Source organism: Columba livia, chromosome Z, assembly GCF_036013475.1.
Source record: "Columba livia isolate bColLiv1 breed racing homer chromosome Z, bColLiv1.pat.W.v2, whole genome shotgun sequence".
In the NCBI taxonomy this organism is placed as follows: domain Eukaryota; kingdom Metazoa; phylum Chordata; class Aves; order Columbiformes; family Columbidae; genus Columba; species Columba livia.
The window spans coordinates 18,035,808-18,053,556 of NC_088642.1; the positions used below are offsets into that span (position 1 = coordinate 18,035,808).

The 17,749-nt window shown below is 39.8% G+C and overlaps 1 protein-coding gene across 24 annotated transcripts in view; it reads right to left on the minus strand.

Annotated features, from left to right (window-relative positions):
• Positions 1-17,749, minus strand: part of MAST4 (microtubule associated serine/threonine kinase family member 4) — a 308,536-nt gene that overhangs the window by 33,446 nt on the left and 257,341 nt on the right. For all 24 annotated transcript variants that reach the window (XM_065047432.1, XM_065047429.1, XM_065047428.1 and 21 more), the window contains 3 exons: positions 16,702-16,834; positions 10,617-10,684; positions 7,994-8,079 (listed from right to left, as the gene is read on the minus strand). In XM_065047432.1, the coding sequence (XP_064903504.1) occupies positions 7,994-8,079; positions 10,617-10,684; positions 16,702-16,834 (287 nt within the window). The remainder of the gene's footprint in view (positions 1-7,993; positions 8,080-10,616; positions 10,685-16,701; positions 16,835-17,749) is intronic.

Sequence of the window (17,749 nt, forward strand, 5' to 3'; positions counted from 1 at the left end):
TGCAGATCATGTGGATCTGAAGGGTCATTACTACCATATTTGAAGATGAAGAACCAGTTAAGTCCTAAAGACTATCTAGTCCAGTAAATATCTGGGACATGCTGGTTATATTCCCCCAACTCTCTAAATTGAATTCTCCATTCTTAAGGAACACAGGCAGAAACTTAACCCTAGGATGCATTTATCTACAGCTCCTCAGAAAAAAACTGTAAAGTTCAAGTGCATCAGACTCATCAGACAACTGCAACACAACTCTCTCTCATGTCTACAGATGCATACACTATTTATGCTATATATGCTTCTAAATGATCCTCAACATATAAGAATGTCTAACATCACTTACTCATATCCTCTAATCACAGTAACCCCAGCAAACAGCATTTGTGATTTACAATGAAAATTATGCCCTGGCCTGCAGCGTGTTATTCCCGCAGAAAACCTCTTTTCTTCCCCCAGGACGCTCCCAGTTCACAGGAGCGATGCCACTTTGTCAGCCTACCAGTACACTAAAGTAAGCACACTGTGACTGCTGCACCCAGGACTGCCTGTGGCACCACTGTTCCCAGCTTACACAGCATTAGAATTTGCATATTAGAATTTGAGCACATTAGAATTTGCTCAGATGTCAATAAAAAGATAAATAGAAAATGAGATCTTCCCAAAGAGAAAAAATTAAATAAAGATGCACAAATTGCCCAGATATAAAATAAATAAATAAATAAATAAATAAATAAAATAAATAAAAAGAAACAGGAAACCTCCCACGTTTCTGCACAACCAGGCTTCAATTTAATCTACATATTTGCTGAGATATAACTTTGACCTTTAAGGTAAAATGATGGGAACAGCCACACTAAGTTCTAGTACATAACAACTCTGTCTTGGGTGATTTTGACCCTGATTAGCCACACCTGAAATATGCTTCTGTTATCGTGTAACAACTTATTTTGTAGTATGGACTTTTAGTTTCTGTCCACTGTCCTTGAAGCTATCATCTTGCTACATTCTCCCAGTCCTAGCACTAACTTGCACCTTCCCCCCCACCACCCAGGCCCACATTCCCACATCTATCTCTGTTCTTTATTTTTCACAATGCTACCGCTGGAGCACCAGATAGAAGTTTACCTTTGTTTTGTATGCGCTTTTAAGAGACAGGACAATACCTCACTACTGGTTTCTTGGTCTTGATCATTAAATGCTGCTCATGATTTTTAGCATATTATAAAAACAATTACAAATTTGAGGATTCCTTTAACACAAAAGAAATGTGTTAAGAACACCCAGATCATCCGATTGCCCTGCCGATCTATTCAATGACAGTGGTATGCCATGTCTGCCTGCAAAGCCACAATCAGAGTGGTATTGTTGCAATCTCCTGTGGTTTCAAATGAAGAATTTGCTTCCCTACCTCTCCCCTTTCTGTTTCCATAACATGGCAACAAGAGATTTCTAAAACATCCTCTGATTTCACTATATGGGTCTCAACAGGTACACGAGTGCTCTGTATTTTATTGATGCTATATTTCAACACAGGAAGAAAAGTTTACTTTTCAAGAGAAATAAGAAAATTCATAAACTTTGGCATTGTCCAAACATTACCTTATTCCACTTCCAATCTAAGTCTTCGCTTGAAAAAGTGTCACTAAAATACTTTTAGCTAAGCACTGTGCACATGTGTTAAGGTGACCAAAAAATGCTAAAACATTTAACTGTGTTCCCAAATTGCTCCAACTTTAATATTATGCAATCTATCCCTCCAAATCTTACAACCAACAGTCCTGTCTTTTCTTTAAATTACTTACAGTCTTAGGCCTAGTTTACAGCTCTTCAGTAACTTCAGCTTTCAGAGCCATTTTACAGTCTACAATCCAGCGTTTGGGGCTAATGCAGCTGGGTCGCTTACTTTGATACAATTCTCCAATTTGTCAAAGAACCTTGAACTCCTTGGGAAAACAGGGGCACTGAACCTGCTACTTAAAAGTTACAGCTGCTCACCAGGAGTTATGTTTCATTCTCACAAGCAATTTCCTGAGAAGAGACTGCTAAATTCTATACTACCTTGGAATTATGTCTGATGTTGCCTCCAGTGAAGAGAAGCCACTTGTAAGGCTGGGATTCATGTTACAGCAATATGGTAAAGTTTATGCACAGTTATATAAGATCAGAATTTACAAGCAGCGCTGCACTGCCTCCTAGGTATGCGATGCCCATGACCAGATCAGATTTATTTGGGGGCAGGAGGAAACGCTGCTGAAGTACTGCAGCACTCCTAACATGAACATCTAGCACAGAGTGGGTCTTCCAAGCCCTGGGACAACATGCACAGCCTCCTCTTAGCAATATTTCAGACCCACCTAGTCTGCCTAGAAGCAAATGAGAAGCTGGCCATCTGAAGAAGAGAACATGATGGCTATGATCCTTCTCTCATGACTGGTACTAGTCCTAGTTGTTCAAATGTATCACAAAGTTTGACTAATAAAACCACCTCTCCATATCTGACAGTAGCAACATCTTCTATCTTTCTGGCAGCGAGTAAAGACAGATGCAAAATGATGAAGCTGCTATCCAGATTTCCTATGGGTAATCTGTTTGCAAAGGAAACACTTGAGAAATTGAGCTCCTCACCAGTTTATAGCATGCTGAACATTCAGGGAAGGCAGAATTCAAGACCTTTCAAGACAATAACAACATTCTTCTACCACTGAGAGAATTGCATTAGCTGCCAATATTGGATCCTCACACATATATTAGCTACAGAATAAAGATAAGGTATTTGGTCTGTGCTGTACTGGGAAGGGAGGCTCATTTGGGGGCAATAAAGTGCATTTGTTCAAAGTTCATCATTTTGAGTAAGTTCACAATGAATAATGAATATAAGATCCCTAGCACAGAAATTACCAGCCTCTGCTTTCTAAATTGCTCTTTAAAGCTCTGGGCTGCTAGGAATCAAAGCCTCTTACTCTGCATAGACCAGTCACCCAGAGGTATGAACAGAAAAGAAGGAAAGGAATACAGCTTATTAGAGCTGCAGTCCATTTAGAGGAGGTGCTACTTAAGGGAACCTACAAAGCCACACTTCCCCCTATCCCCTTCTACTTCTGAACTGGTGGCTGTCAGGCTGACGATGAACTAGCCTGACCGACAGCGTGTTTTCTGCAGCTGGTAACTTTTAGGTCCATTCCCAATGCAACTATACATGAGCAAGTACTGTCAGCTCAGTGGAAAAGGGACAGGGACGAGCACTCACAGGTTAGGGGCAGCTGCTGCCCAGGCCAACAACACCTCAGAGCTTTTAAATTTAGCAGGCAAGATCATTAGCCAGTATGTCATGTACATATTGACATTACCATCTTTGTAGAAGCGAAACCACTCCAGACAGTTGCAGAAGTGGTATCATGTATTTGCTTTAAGCAGATGCAGTTATATGCTAGTGAATCACAGAATGTTAGGGATTGGAAGGGACCTCAAAAGATCATCCAGTCCAATCCCCCTTCTGGAGCAGGAACACCTAGATGAGGTTACACAGGAATGTGTCCAGGCAGGTTTTGAATGTCTCCAGAGAAGGAGACTCCACAACCTCCCTGGGCAGCCTGTTCCAGGGTCTGTCACCCTCACTGTGAAGAAGTTTCTTCTCATATTTAAGTGGAACCTCCTGTGTTCCAGTTTGTACCCATTGCCCGTTGTCTTATCATTGGTTGTCACTGAGAAGAGCCTGGCTACATCTTCGTGCCACTCGTCCTTTACATATTTATAAACATTAATGAGCTCAACCCTCAGTCTCCTCCAAGATTAAGAGCCCCAGCTCCCTCAGCCTTTCCTCATAAAGGAGATGCTCCACTCCCTTAATCATCTTTGTTGCCCTACGCTGGACCCTCTCCAGCAGTTCCCTGTCCTTCTGGAACTGAGGGGCCCAGAACTGGACACAATATTCCAGATGTGGTCTCACCAGGGCAGAGTAGAGGGGAAGGAGAACCTCTCCTTACCTACTAACCACCCCTCTTCTAATACACCCCAGGATGCCATTGGCCTTCCTGGCCACAAGGGCACAGTGCTGGCTCATGGTCATCCTGCTGTGCACCAGGACCCCCATGCTGCTTTTCCCTACACTGCTCTCTAACAGGTCATTCCCCAATTTATACTGGAACCTGGGATTGTTCCTGCTCAGATGCAAGACTCTATACTTGCCATTGCTATATTTCATTAAATGACCCCTGAGGCACTCCACTAGATACAGGTCTGCAACTAGACTCTGCCCCATTGACCACAACTCTATGGCTTCTTTCCTTTAGCCAGTTCCCAGTCCACCTCACTACCCGATCATCCAGACCACACTTCCCCAGTTTAGCTGTGAGGATGCTGTGGGAGACTGTGTCAAATGCTTTACTGGAATCAAGGTAAACCACATCCACTGCTTTTAGTGAAGAACAATTGAACTAACATTACTTGCTTCCCTGAAATCAATCAATATTTTGCTCAGCTAGTTCAGGAAACCAGGCTGATGCCAACCTGGAGATAGGGTACTACTACCTGCTTCCTGTTCCAAGCTGGAATATGGAAATAATGTTGCTGTGATTGCAACAAAAGTTTAAAATTTGGGAAGTTAGAAAAGTTTTGACTGGCTGAAAAGAGTCAGATAGACAGTCTGTGAAAGCACTAATGACTTGGCCAGCATCCTACATGTTTACTGATTCACAGCTTGTTTAACTTCTTGTATATTCCTAGCCATTCCCAAAAGCCTGATACACCTCATGTACTATACAGTCATTTAATTGCACTACAGATGAGTTTACCCAATCAATTAAAAGCAGAGAACTGCTAAGATATTTACTCAAACCTTCACAAAACCAACAGTTTATATTTAAGCTCATCAAGTTTAGCACATCTGACAAATCTCTGCTACAGCATGCCAAGACCAACAATTACTCTGTCAAGTAAAGCTTTCCATTTCACTAATGAAGGCAAAAACACCACAGCAAAATCAAAGACAACAAAATGTATGTTTTTTTAAAAACTGGTTCAAAATAAAACCCTTCATTATAGCCTCAAAATAAAAAAAAATTACAATAGCACACGGAACCTTTAGTAAGAGCACAAAATATGCCCACTTATTTTTGAGAATAAATCAATGAAGCACAGGTAGAATTCACACATATTTAGGTTATTTCAAAAAAATCATAGCGTGGAAACACATGGAAGGAAAAAAAAATAATCCCTGTAGCATAACAATAACTTTTATTTCAGCTGCTTATACTTGTAAATAAACAGCAATAAATGCCTATGGGGCAGTTTACTGCTTTGTATTCACAGATGGAAGAGGTATTATTGCTTTATTACATGCCATTTTGTACATGCATTAAAGAGCAGTTAGGTTATCCTGATGTATTCCCCTTTAAACTTGACCGTAACTTTAAAGTAACTGCCAATCATATTGGTGCCACTTAAAGATCAAAATATGATCTGTCAATATTATGGTCCCTCTTATCTGACATACCACAGTGGAGAATTTCAAGCACACTAATAGTTTTGAAAAAGTGATAACCCTAGAGCCTCAACTTACAGTAGTTTGGGTGAAGTGACTAAGTGCTAAAATCACATTTAAAATTGAGTAAATATTTTTAAAAGTCCATTGTCTCACAGTTCATTGACTGTTCCTTTCCCTTTATATTGATTAGTAAGGGGCTGTTGTGGTATAACGCAAGCTAGCAATAAAACCAGGACAGCCAAAGGCTGAACTAAAGAAACTCCCCAACAGAACTCCCTCTGTCCTGGTTCCAAGAAAAACCTGAGCCTAACAGAAGATCCCGACTCCCCTTAAATATGAAGCATGACACTAATGGGATGGAATACTCTCATTGATCAGTCTGGATGTCAGTCAAGCTCTGCCCCATCTCTGTCCCCCCTCCTCAATGCCTCACACCTGTGGGCAGGGCATTCACAGCAGTCCTTGGCTCTCAGACCTGAGCAATTAAAAACAGTAACTCTGTCCCAGGATGTTATCTTCTTGTTCTCAAACTAAATCCAAACAACGACTGTGCTAGCTACAAAAGGATAAAGGTTTCTAACTGCATGATGAAAATCAACCCACTTTCAAACCAGCACAGAGGCTTTACATTTGTTTTCTTTTTTAATTTTTCTTCTAAGAAGTAACTATTTAAAGCAAAAATCCAGATGAATAAAATTTACTCTGTTGTTGCTTGCTTAAGGATGTAAGTAACGGCATTCTACTAAACCGATAAGATTTTCTATTTCCACTTCTAATACCACCACAGTATAACCCACCAGCCTACCCGGTTCTAACCTTTGCTAAAGACAATGATGATTCATATGCATAATCTGGATGCACTCCAAGCTGTTCACCATCTATTAGCTCTCCTTTTCCTCACAAATTTATCAGGGTCTCATCCAATTTCTACAACGTTTATACTGCCAATTCCACATATAACTGGCACTAAAAGAGTGTTTCCTAAGTATTAATTTTCCCTGCTGCAAACATGAGGAAAAAAGCCATAGCTTTTGATCCTTTCTTTTCCAGCTTTTCAGATCCTTACTTGTCTCTGGTATGAAAGGGACAGCTGTCTCCAGACTATATTTCTTCACAGCTCATCAAGGCTCCTTCTGACTGTAACACCTATGACTCAAGAGCCACAGGTCTACTCAACCTCTGACTATAGGTGGCCAGCCTCACACTGCTGGTTGCAGCATATCCTTCTGCTCCCTCCACTCCCCATCCCTCAGCATCCTATAACTATTGGGAAGCTGAGCAGGTCTAGTGGATCAGTCACCCTTTTCTCCGGTGGGGATCCACCCCAAACAGTTCTTCTTACCCATCTCCAGTTAGACAAAAGGGGAAAGTGGATAGGAGATGAAAGGAGGAATGGTAGGGAGTAAGCATCTGCCAGGAAATGGAGAAAAGGATGCAGCTGGGGAGGGGACCAGTAATTACTGCTACCTACTGGAAGAAAGGCTTTTGAAGTCCTGGGTTAACTGGGAAAAACTGGCATATGGTAAGTAATGAATGTGCCTAGGAATAAATTCTGAAAAATGGATTGTGGAGAGGCTGTATTTCAATATTTACATAACTTTAATGCAAATCATGGTATTTCCCCTTAGGCTTTTTGCTGAGCTGCGTAAGCAGGTCTGGACACAAGTAACAGCCTCCACACAAGCTATCATGACCTAAAGTACTAGGCAGTACTAAATGCCTCCTGCCCCAGAGCTCAGGGTTACTTTTAACTAAATATGATCAGAGAGTATTACTGTCTCCATCAGCCTCAGGCCATTAAAATGCCACGCAAAACTCCGGTGCGCGGATCACAGGTGCCTTCTCTTGTATCTCCAAGGTCTCTCAGTCCTCTCCGGTCGCTGCTGCCTCCTGCCTTGACAGAGGTACCACTGAGAAAACCCATCTAATGGAGTCTGCGCTGGAGAGCAGCACAGGCCTCTCCACTCCTGGGCTGTGACACCGTCTTCTTTAGTGATGGGTCCCTCACCTCATAAAAGCCATCTTTTATGAACCAATGCCTCCCTCCTGATCCTGCAGGTTACACAGACCAACAGTTCTTGTCTTGATACATTCCAGTGCAGACGAGGAGCCAACCAAGGGTCCAACAGATAATATCTCAACAGAAAAGGCAACTGAAGACACCCTTTTCTCTGTTGGGGATCCACCCCACACAGTTCTTACCCTTCTCCAGTAAGACAAAGGGATTTAGACAAAAGGATTATTTAGATTTCATCTTCGGCATTACATGACACCTACTTCTGAAAAATCTTTGTGATGTAATATTCAGTATTTTAATTTACTCCAGCACACAGTAATTCATCATTGCCAAGCAAGCTTTCCCAAAAGCTTTTCTTGCGAACTTCAAATATTAGCAACAAAACAGGAAAAGTAGAATGAAAAAAGTTACATAAATACCCCTCCAACAAGAAGTAATGGGAAGTTAACCAAAAATAAAATGTAAGAGAGCTGTTGTACTCATGGATTACTTACCCATAAGCTCCATTACTAATCAGTTTAATTGTTTCAAAATCACTTTCCCGAGGCTTCCTCTGTAGCTTCAGTGAGGTATTAGAGCTCTTCAAAGTAAAAGAGAAAAAACAAACTTATAGTATTTTTTTTTTCCAAAATCAGGAAAAAATAAGCACCCCCAGACTCCCAGAACAAACAAAACAAAACCCACAAAAAACAAACAACCCAACAACAACTTAAAAAAAACAAAAACAAACCAAACAAAAACAAAAATGAAAACCAAACCAAAACAAACCCAAACAAACATCCACAAGCGCAACCAACCAACACCATGAACACACACAAACCACAATGCAACAAACACAACCAAAGATCAACTAGCAAACTATCAGCAGGCTGTCACTCCCTGATGAACCACGTAAAGGCTCTGGCCAGTGAGCCACACAGGTAGCACAGAGACCAAAGGGACTGCTGAAACAAAGCTGCTTTTTCATCAAAAAGAAATCTGTTGCACCATAGCTACCTGTCTGCTTATCTACACGCGCAGGTTACAGCAGACAGGCATGAAGGCTGCTGGTAAGGAGTTACTGGCAATTCCTATCCAGAGTTACAGACCTCTGTGAATCCCACTAGGCACTCATTGGCCATTGCTTTCCCACTTCAGTACATCTGATTGTAGTTGAACAGTCTGGTAGTAACAAAATGTAGATGAGCTCCAATTCATTCAAATAAGCCTCTGCACATTTTGAACTAATGCTAGGATAGACTCTGATATAACTCAGGATAGACTATGAAGAGGCACAAAATGAAAGGGAAAAATATGGAAGATAAAATCACAATAATTTAACCATTACAAAGGTGACTTCCACCTACTTGTATGCCAGAACATTTCCAAAATGGAGCTGTCCCAAGTACTGCACAGCCTTTTTTCTAGCCATCATCTTTAATTCATCTTGAAGATGTAAGCATGAGTTAGAAATGGTGTGTGGGGAGTGGGAGAGGATTAAGAGGGCATGTGACTTCCAAATTCAATATTCCAAGCCCACAAGATCCTTTTCGAGATGTGTGCCAGATCTCCAATAAGTTCTGCAAGCCCTAATCAGGCAGTCTGGTAACCGTAAACATTGAAAGCAGATCTGGTTGGAACACTTCCAATTAAATCCTCGCTAAAGAAAAGTCAATCCAAGATTAGTGAATTTATTAATATAATTAACTAAACAGGAGCAGGGAGAGACGATTTATTAAACTGTTTAGCCCACTTGCCTGCCAGTACAGGATTCTTCCTAATTGTGTATTTGTTATTTGAACGGTCCTGTCACTTCCCATGTGTGCTTATTCCACAGGTACACATTGAGCAAATGTTTCTAAATATTCATTCTGTTTTCTTTACTGATTTCATTCCATCACCTTCATTACACTGCATTATTCTTCCTTTATTTCTTCAACATTACCACAATACAAAGAACTTTACAATTGCAATTTCTTAGCCAGTTTGCTCCTTAGATTTTCCTAAGCACTTCAGTAGTTCCTTTAAGCCTTCTAGTTACCCCTTCTTCCTTTTCTCCAGTTTGTCAGTATCCTTCCACTAAATACTGATCAGGTCTAATACACTATTTTAAATGCATATGAACACAGCAGAATAAGAAACACCCTTCATGTCATGGCTCTCGAAGCCTTTATAGGTCGCATTTTGCCAGAAAACCAGAAATTACCTCAAGATAATATGATATGGACCAGAGGATGATGTATTTTCTGTAGGGTATCACAACTAGTTTAACAGATACCCTATGCTCATATTTTAAACTCCACTAACATTTGTAAATACCTGTAAAGTACCACTGCATTACCTATGCATCCCCCAAAACTGCACTTGCTTTTTCTATTCATTTGCACTGAAAATTGACACTAAATTATTAGAACACCATTTACTCTGACTGAAACCTGAGGTGTAAGAACCAACTTTTAAAATAAGGATTTAAATTGAGATCATTTAAACCCACAATATTCAGCACAAGCAATTCTGCAACCTATTTTTTTTTGCCAACCTGAACAAGCATCTGACAAAACATTACTGTATGATACCCATTATTGTAGTCAAATATTTTTAACACAGATTCAGAAGAACAATGCACAATCTTCCAGATTGCAAACTAATTTTCTGAATCCAAGCTGTTGGCTAACTTGCTCCTTTCTTCCTTGTCTCTTCACTGGATCTTTTAAGCGTCTCTCAATTTGATCATGAGTTGCCTCTGTAACTGGACTATTTTAAAAATGGTTTACAATATTTTTTATGAAAGCGTTTTAAAGTGCTTCTAAAAGAAAAATACATAATTTAAACAGAAAAAAAAGAAAGAGTGGTGGATTTTGTGGTAAAACAACTGCCACAAGGTGAACACTAATGTGGATCTTGCAGATAAAGCATCATTTAGGTAATTAGGTAGAAAGTTTTGTTCTATATTTTTTTAAGCTTTCTGTCTGCTGAGCATCATGTCATTAGTGTGAGGATTAAACACTCTTCTATTCAATCCCTTTACACATACCAGGAGAAAATACAATGCAGGAGGGGAGCAGGGAATGTAACAAAACACATTCATTTCTCCTTGCTCACACTCAGCAAAAGCAGCAATATAACATGAAAACTTACGTTTATTGATTCATCCGTTACCAGAGTTTCTGCTGTCCCACTGTCGCAGTTAGCTAGCTGAGCTATTTCTGAAAACAAAGATTAGAAACTTAATTTTAAACTATTACAAATACAAAAACATCTGAGAAGTGACACTTTTATGGGATACTTAATAAACATGATGCCCTATCTGTAATACTTGCTAAAAAACTTTTAAGGCATGTTCAAGCATTTATAAAAAATTCTCACCCAGAAAACGAAGACCTGCTGTTCAATGCCTACATAATCTTACACTGAAGAATTCAAAGAGCCATGAAGCAAGGAAGAGCGACGCTGTTATCACTGCTGAGACACGGAAATTGTGAGATCTGGGTGTGATCAGATTCTTAAGGGAAAAACAGCACTAATCTGCAAAAAACCCTGAGGATCTTACCCCCTGAGTGGTTAATCATAGAATCATTTTAGTTGTAAGAGATCCCCACAAGCATCAAGTCCAATCATAACCTAACTCTAGCACTAAAACATGTCCCTCAAAACCTCATCTACACATCTTTTTAACACCTCCAGGGATGGTGACTCCACCACTTCCCTGGGCAGCCTGTTCCAAGGCCTGACAACCCTTTCTGTGAAGAAGGCTTTTCCTAATCTCCAATCTAAACTTCCTCTGGTACAATTTGATGCCATTTCTTCTCATCCTATCACTTGCTACTTGGGAGAAGAGACCAACACCCTCCATGCTACAACCTCCTTTCAGGTAGTTGTAGACAGAGATAAGGTCTCCCCTCAGCCTCCTTTTCTCCAGGCTGAACAGCCCCAGTTCCCTCAGCTGCTCCTCATCAGACTTGTGCTCCAGACCTCTCACCAGTCTCACTGCCCTTCTCTGAACTCTCTACAGCACCTCAATGTCTTTCTTATGATGAGAGGCCCAAAACTGAACACAGGATTCAAGGTACAGCCTCACCAGTGCTGAATACAATGGCACAATCACTTCTCCAGTCCTGCTGGCCACACTATTCCTAATACAAACCAGGCTGCTGTTGGGTTTTTGTTCACCTGGGCACACTGCTGGCTCATGTTTGGCTGCTGTGAATCAACACCCCCAGATGCTTTTCTGCCAGGCAGTTTTCCAGCCACTCTTCCCCAAGCTGTAGCACTGCCTGGGGTTGTTGTGATGCTAACCATTTCCACTTGGATTATTTGGGCTTCCTTCTGCTTCCCATTCCCATCTTCCAGCTCAGGGGGCTGGGTACCCGGAGCACAACTGTTCTGGCAATTAAAGACTTACGCAAAGAAGGCATTTAGCACCTCGGCCTTTCCCTCAGCTTCTGTCACTATGTCTCCCCTCACATCCATCAGGGGATGAAGATTCTCCTTAGCCCTCCTTTTGTTGCTGATATATTTATAGAAATATTTCTTGTTCCCTTTTACAGCAGTAGCAAGGCTCAGCTCTACTTAGGCTTTGGCCCTTCTGATTTTCTCCCTGCATAACCTCACAGAGTTATTGTATTCCTCCTGAGTAGCCTGCCCCTTCTTCCAAAGGTTATAAATTCTCTTTTTATTTCTAAGTTCCAGCGCAGCTCTCTACAGCCAGGCTGTCGTCTTCCCTGCCGGCTCGTGTTCCAGCACACTGGGACAGCCTGCTCCTGTGCCTCTAAGGTTACCTTCTTGAAGAGAGACCAGCCTTCCTGGACTCCTTTGTCCTTCAGGAGTGTCCCCCAAGGGACTCTGCCAACCAGCCTTCTAAACAGGTCAAAGTCTGTCTTTTGGAAGTCCGAAGAAAGAGTTCTGCTGACCACCCTTCTAACTTCTCCAAGAATAAAAAATTCAGTCATTTCATGATCACTTTGCCCAAGGTGATCTCCAACTGACATGCTGCCCATGAGTCCTTCTCTATGTACAAACAACAGATCCAGTGAGGCTCCTTCCCTGGTAGGCTTGCTAACCAGCTGTGTCAGGAAGTTATACGGACTCCAGGAGCATCCTAGACCGTTTCCTCTCTGCTGTGTTGTATTTCCAGCAGATGTCTGGTAGGTTGAAGCCCCTCATAAGAACAAGGGCTAGAGATCGTGAGACTTCTCCCAGCTGCCTGCAAAATATTTCATCTGCTTCTTCACCCTGGTTGGGTGGTCTGTAATAGACCCCCACCGGGATGCCACCTTGTTGCCCTTCACCTTGACTCTCACCCATAGACACTCTACCCTATCATCACCCTCATCAAGTTCCAGGCAACCAAAACACTCCCTAACATACAGGGCTACCCCACCTCCTCTCCTTCCTCACCTGACCCTTCTGAAGAGTTTGTAGCCATCTGATGCAGCATTCCAGTTATAAGAGTCATCCCACAGAGAGCCATAGTAGGCCCCATCTGTGTTGGGACTCCTCACAGAGCAAAAAAGATTCTAGTTTAGACAGTGGTTTGCATCTTCCACACAGAAATGCTGATATGCCTAATAGAACAAGCTAAAACCCATCTGCTGCTTAGAACTGTGTCACCGTATGCTGCAGAGCTCCTAAGCCCATCCTGTTCTTCGGGGCCCAGAAACTTAGAATTCATCTGGGTAATAAAAGCTACACAGGACAGCTGGTAACTAGAAGACCTCATGAAGCTCAATGTTACTTTAATCATACACAAAGTGAATCATATACTAGACATAGCCAAAGATGCACATTTTATCATAATTATGTGCTGGGGATCGGAGACAACACCACCTGAAATTTGTAAGATGCACTTTTATATCAGGACTATTAACTGAATTTATGAATATGAAAAATAACTGAATATTCACACACAGTGTATAAAATGGATTTTTCTATAAAATAAGAAGTGACCACTACAAGTAAAATTCTGCACAACACGTGCTGTAATCATTAAGAGCAAATTACCACACAGGTAATTCTCTGTTTGAACAGCTAAAGATTTAAGGAGTAACTGTTACTTGGAATCACTATCAAAACCAGGTTTGTTAAGTGTAAGAATCAGAAATAATGAAAGTGTCACTTCAAAAAACAAACATCTTTAAAGTGTCAGAGAAGCTAAAAACATTCTAAATATTCTGAATATCAAGTCTATAATGCAGTAAAAGTATCTCCACTGAGAACAAAACAACTTAAGAACAAAAAAAAGAAAAAAAAAAGACAAAAAGACAGTTAAGCTAAAATGATACAGGGCAAACTTGAAACTGGAGCATACTTACCTGGCAGAAGTCACAGTTTTGTGAATGTGGGTTTTTTATAATAGAAGTGTTGATGAAACCTTGCATGGGTGAGAACCAAGCAAGCTACAATAATATACTATAATATACTTTGACAGCCTTCTCAACTGAATTTATTCTCATGAACAGCAAATTAAAAAGAGCAATTTTAAAAGAGAACTTTCACAAAATAACCATTATCTGAGAAATACATATTTTTTGCAAGCAGTAGGTAGTAATGGAATGGAACCAAAAGTCAGCTTTCAAAACAGGGAGCTATAGAACCATTTTGCAATGCCTGAAGAGATTTTTAAAACTCATCTAAATACTATTAAACATCTGCCCTTTCTCTTTCATTGATTTAAACCATTTTCTGAAGGCTCATGATTCAAAAAGGTAAAGATAACAATCTAAAAGCCATGGGGAAAAAATTTCTCCCCAGGGAACTCTTCAGAAATGCAGCCACCAGTCTCTGATAAGTGATGAATCTGTTGTGGTATTTCTTTCAGAACAGTATAAATTTATCTGGCATTATCTCCAGTAATGCATGCATCATTTCACTCTAAGACACTACAGCTATTGCAGCAAAAAAAGGAGGTAAGTAGAGAAGGGTCTAAAGAAGAAGGTTGCTTTTCTCTGCAGAGGAAGTAAAATCCCCTGCATGAACATTTATGAACAATGCAGACATAATTTAACAGCTTAGTTGAAAATACAATTCTGTGTTTCAGGATAAGTGGTGTTGCTGAGGTGGGTTTTGTTTGTTTTGAAAAATCTGGTCTTCTGCTATTTAATTATTTTAAAATATTTTCTGGTTTTGCATACAAGGAATTTAAAGCTCGCTCAGAAGGATGATCTTAATGTAATTTTTTTTTTATAGCAATGGATGCAGTGTTTCCAAATAATTCTCTTTGTAACTGATTAATTCCATGGCATAAATCCATAGTGCCATTATTTTATTTTTGCTTAGGAAATGTCCTTGTCTATAGAGGCACCAATTTAAAACTAAAACCAGATCATTTTAGTTATTGCACAGTCATTTATACTGCTTATAAACATAACTTTTTGTAGGGAAGAAGGAAAGAATTAATACAAACCAGATGGCCTGTATTGTTCGATCACAAATCTACATACCCATTAACCTTTAAAATGCTATGCAAAATAATTCAATCCCCCAAATCTCCCACTGCACTAAAGGTCAGTAATCCGTACTTCAATACACCCCTCAGTATTTACTGACAAACCACACAGCCCATTTTTCCCACAGAAAAAACCCCACATCCTGGAATGCTTCAAAGTTTGTTATATTCACTAATATCCAATTTATTAAATGTAATTATGTGTCCTAGATGAAGTACACTCACATAAAACAAATATTCTAGACCTCTCCCACAATAAACTGTTAAAAAAAACTACAATATACTCTTAAACTTAGGGAGTGTCAGATTCTTGAGTTGTGCTGAGGAACACTTTTATGCAAGTGGTCAGAAAGAGTCAATCAGTAAGATTAGGTTCAAGTGGCAGAACCAGGGTCAATAATTCTAAACTCTCAACCCACACTCCAAATTAAACCTTGCATACTTCATCAGTGAAGAATTTATGAATTGTCAGTCTGTGCCAAACCAACAGCTCTCCAAATCCAGTAGGCACATTTTTATCCTGCAGAGAAATAAGCTACTTTTTCATCTTCTCCAGTGCCACATGGAAAACAATATTTATGTATATTTTTCCAATTTGTCTTGTATCTTTGCTGCACTCCAAATCCAGGCAAAAAAGTGTCAAATCTCCTTCAATCTGTATCTCAGAAAAAATTATACTAGATTTAGATGACGAATTTATTCTGTGAACAAGTGGACCCATAACAGGGTTGACTTTCTTTAAATCTATTATTATAACACAAAAATCATCTGTAACAATATCCAGCCTAATAGATCTAATCGAATTCCTGGCAACATCTGGCAGTGCTGAACTTCAAACACTGCTGAAGTTGACCAAAGAAGTTTACCTTTGACATTCTCACAGTATACTACTCCTTTGATTTAAAGAAAAGTGATCTTGCATCATAAGAACTGTTTTTGGTGGTTTTTTTTGAAAAAAAAGAGTTGTTTTGCTTGTGTTTTTGTTTTTTCTATTATTTTGTGTCATCAAGTCCTCTCCTACAGATCCTCCTTGTTCTGGGTCATAACACAGGAGACAAACTAAATTGCACTAGGTAGACTGGTTTTCCACAATTGCAATTCTGCCAATTTCTACCAAGTTGTAGGACTAGTTCTGAACAAAATGAACCAATTTCCATTTGTCACCAGTGATAGAACCTGGTCTTAGGATGGAAAAGATGGTCTGGTTAGAAGATAGAAACAACTGTAGTTTTCCCAACACTATTCTGAAAATAAGAATCAGGCAAACAAAAATTCTGCAAAGATAATACCTCCATGGAAACTCAAGTTCTCCCTACAGAAGTCCTCAACATGGACACATGAATTGCCCAGAAAAATGAATCTCTGCAGTTTTAATAGGAACACTGGATATTCTTCTCAGATATGGGAGCCTGAGGCCACTGAAGGGCAAGTAACAGCTCACCCTGGTTTCATTTATACCTATGACTAGATAACAGTCACCATCAAATTACAGCAGTAAATTTCAGCTAGAGCTGAAATAAGAAAGTTGCATTGTCAGGCTGGAAGAAGATGACGAGTATCATTGACATGGTATATTTGTGAATGATACAACAGAAGAAAAATCTCAGATGGCCTTTTTAATGCTTTTGAGCTGTGAGAGAACTGTGAGGGTTAGCAAATGCTCGTTCTGCTACCATTTTTACTTGGACCCTTTTCAGGTACACACAGATTACCAGAATGATTAAATGCTTCGAGAAAGAACATCTGGGAGTCTAAAGCTGGACCAGGAGGTGCCCTTACCTTCCAGAGGATCTTTATTTAAGCCCAGCTGGCTAATAATATATCGAGGTATGTCTGTTTTAATGCCTTGTCCCTCTTTAGCATGGCCTTCAGCTGCTTCCAAAAGATAGTAAAATTCTTCGGGATCAAATTCCTAGAAGAAAAACAATCACCATCATTCTCTCTGCAGAAGCTGAACTCTTAAAACCAAACATAAAAACTTCCTTTGCTTCTTTGAAGGCAAATACTAGACACTTCCCTTATTAAAACCAGTACTTCTTTATTACTAGTAGTCTATTACTCTACTACAATTCTTACACACTGTAACATGCCGTATGAAATGAAATTTCATACCATTATTTCAGAGCACTGCTTTATAAGACTAGTAAGTTCTTTGCCCTCAAAATGTCCTGTACTCAGAGTGAAATGACCTACAACCAGCAGTGATAAGATTTCACATACTGAAGACACCATCTCCCTGCACCTGCTTGCATGCAGAAACCCACTATTGAAATAAAGAAATTATATAAATATATTGCTTTCCACTTCTACTTATTTTGAAGTATTTTAAAACTATATATATATGCACTATGTTTTATGGAGAATGCAATTAAATAAATCACTAACTTTAGAATGAAGCCAAAATCATAAGTTGCTGAAAACAACATTTGAACTTCATTGATCCAATTATTGCAAATCTAGAAATGAAGCATCCTCCTTTGGGAACCAACTATATTACAACTATTATTCATACCACGCCTAAAAGACAAACAAAAATCCCAGACACTCAACCCCCCAAATCACTACTTATCCCCCAAGTCCCTTCGAAATACGTTTACTTTACTACCTTGATATATGATAGAAATAGGAAAGCCTTGAAAGGAACAAGGAAGTTTTTAAATAGTTGCATGGGGTATTCTTTTCTCCTTCATCTACTAGTATGAATTCATACTAAAATATCTGTCATATAGACATTACATTCTCAAAGATGCTTGTGCCAACCATAGATCATGACAGTTGCAATTCTTAATAGAGTGAGAGACAGCTGGAGTCATGAAACACTTATGTA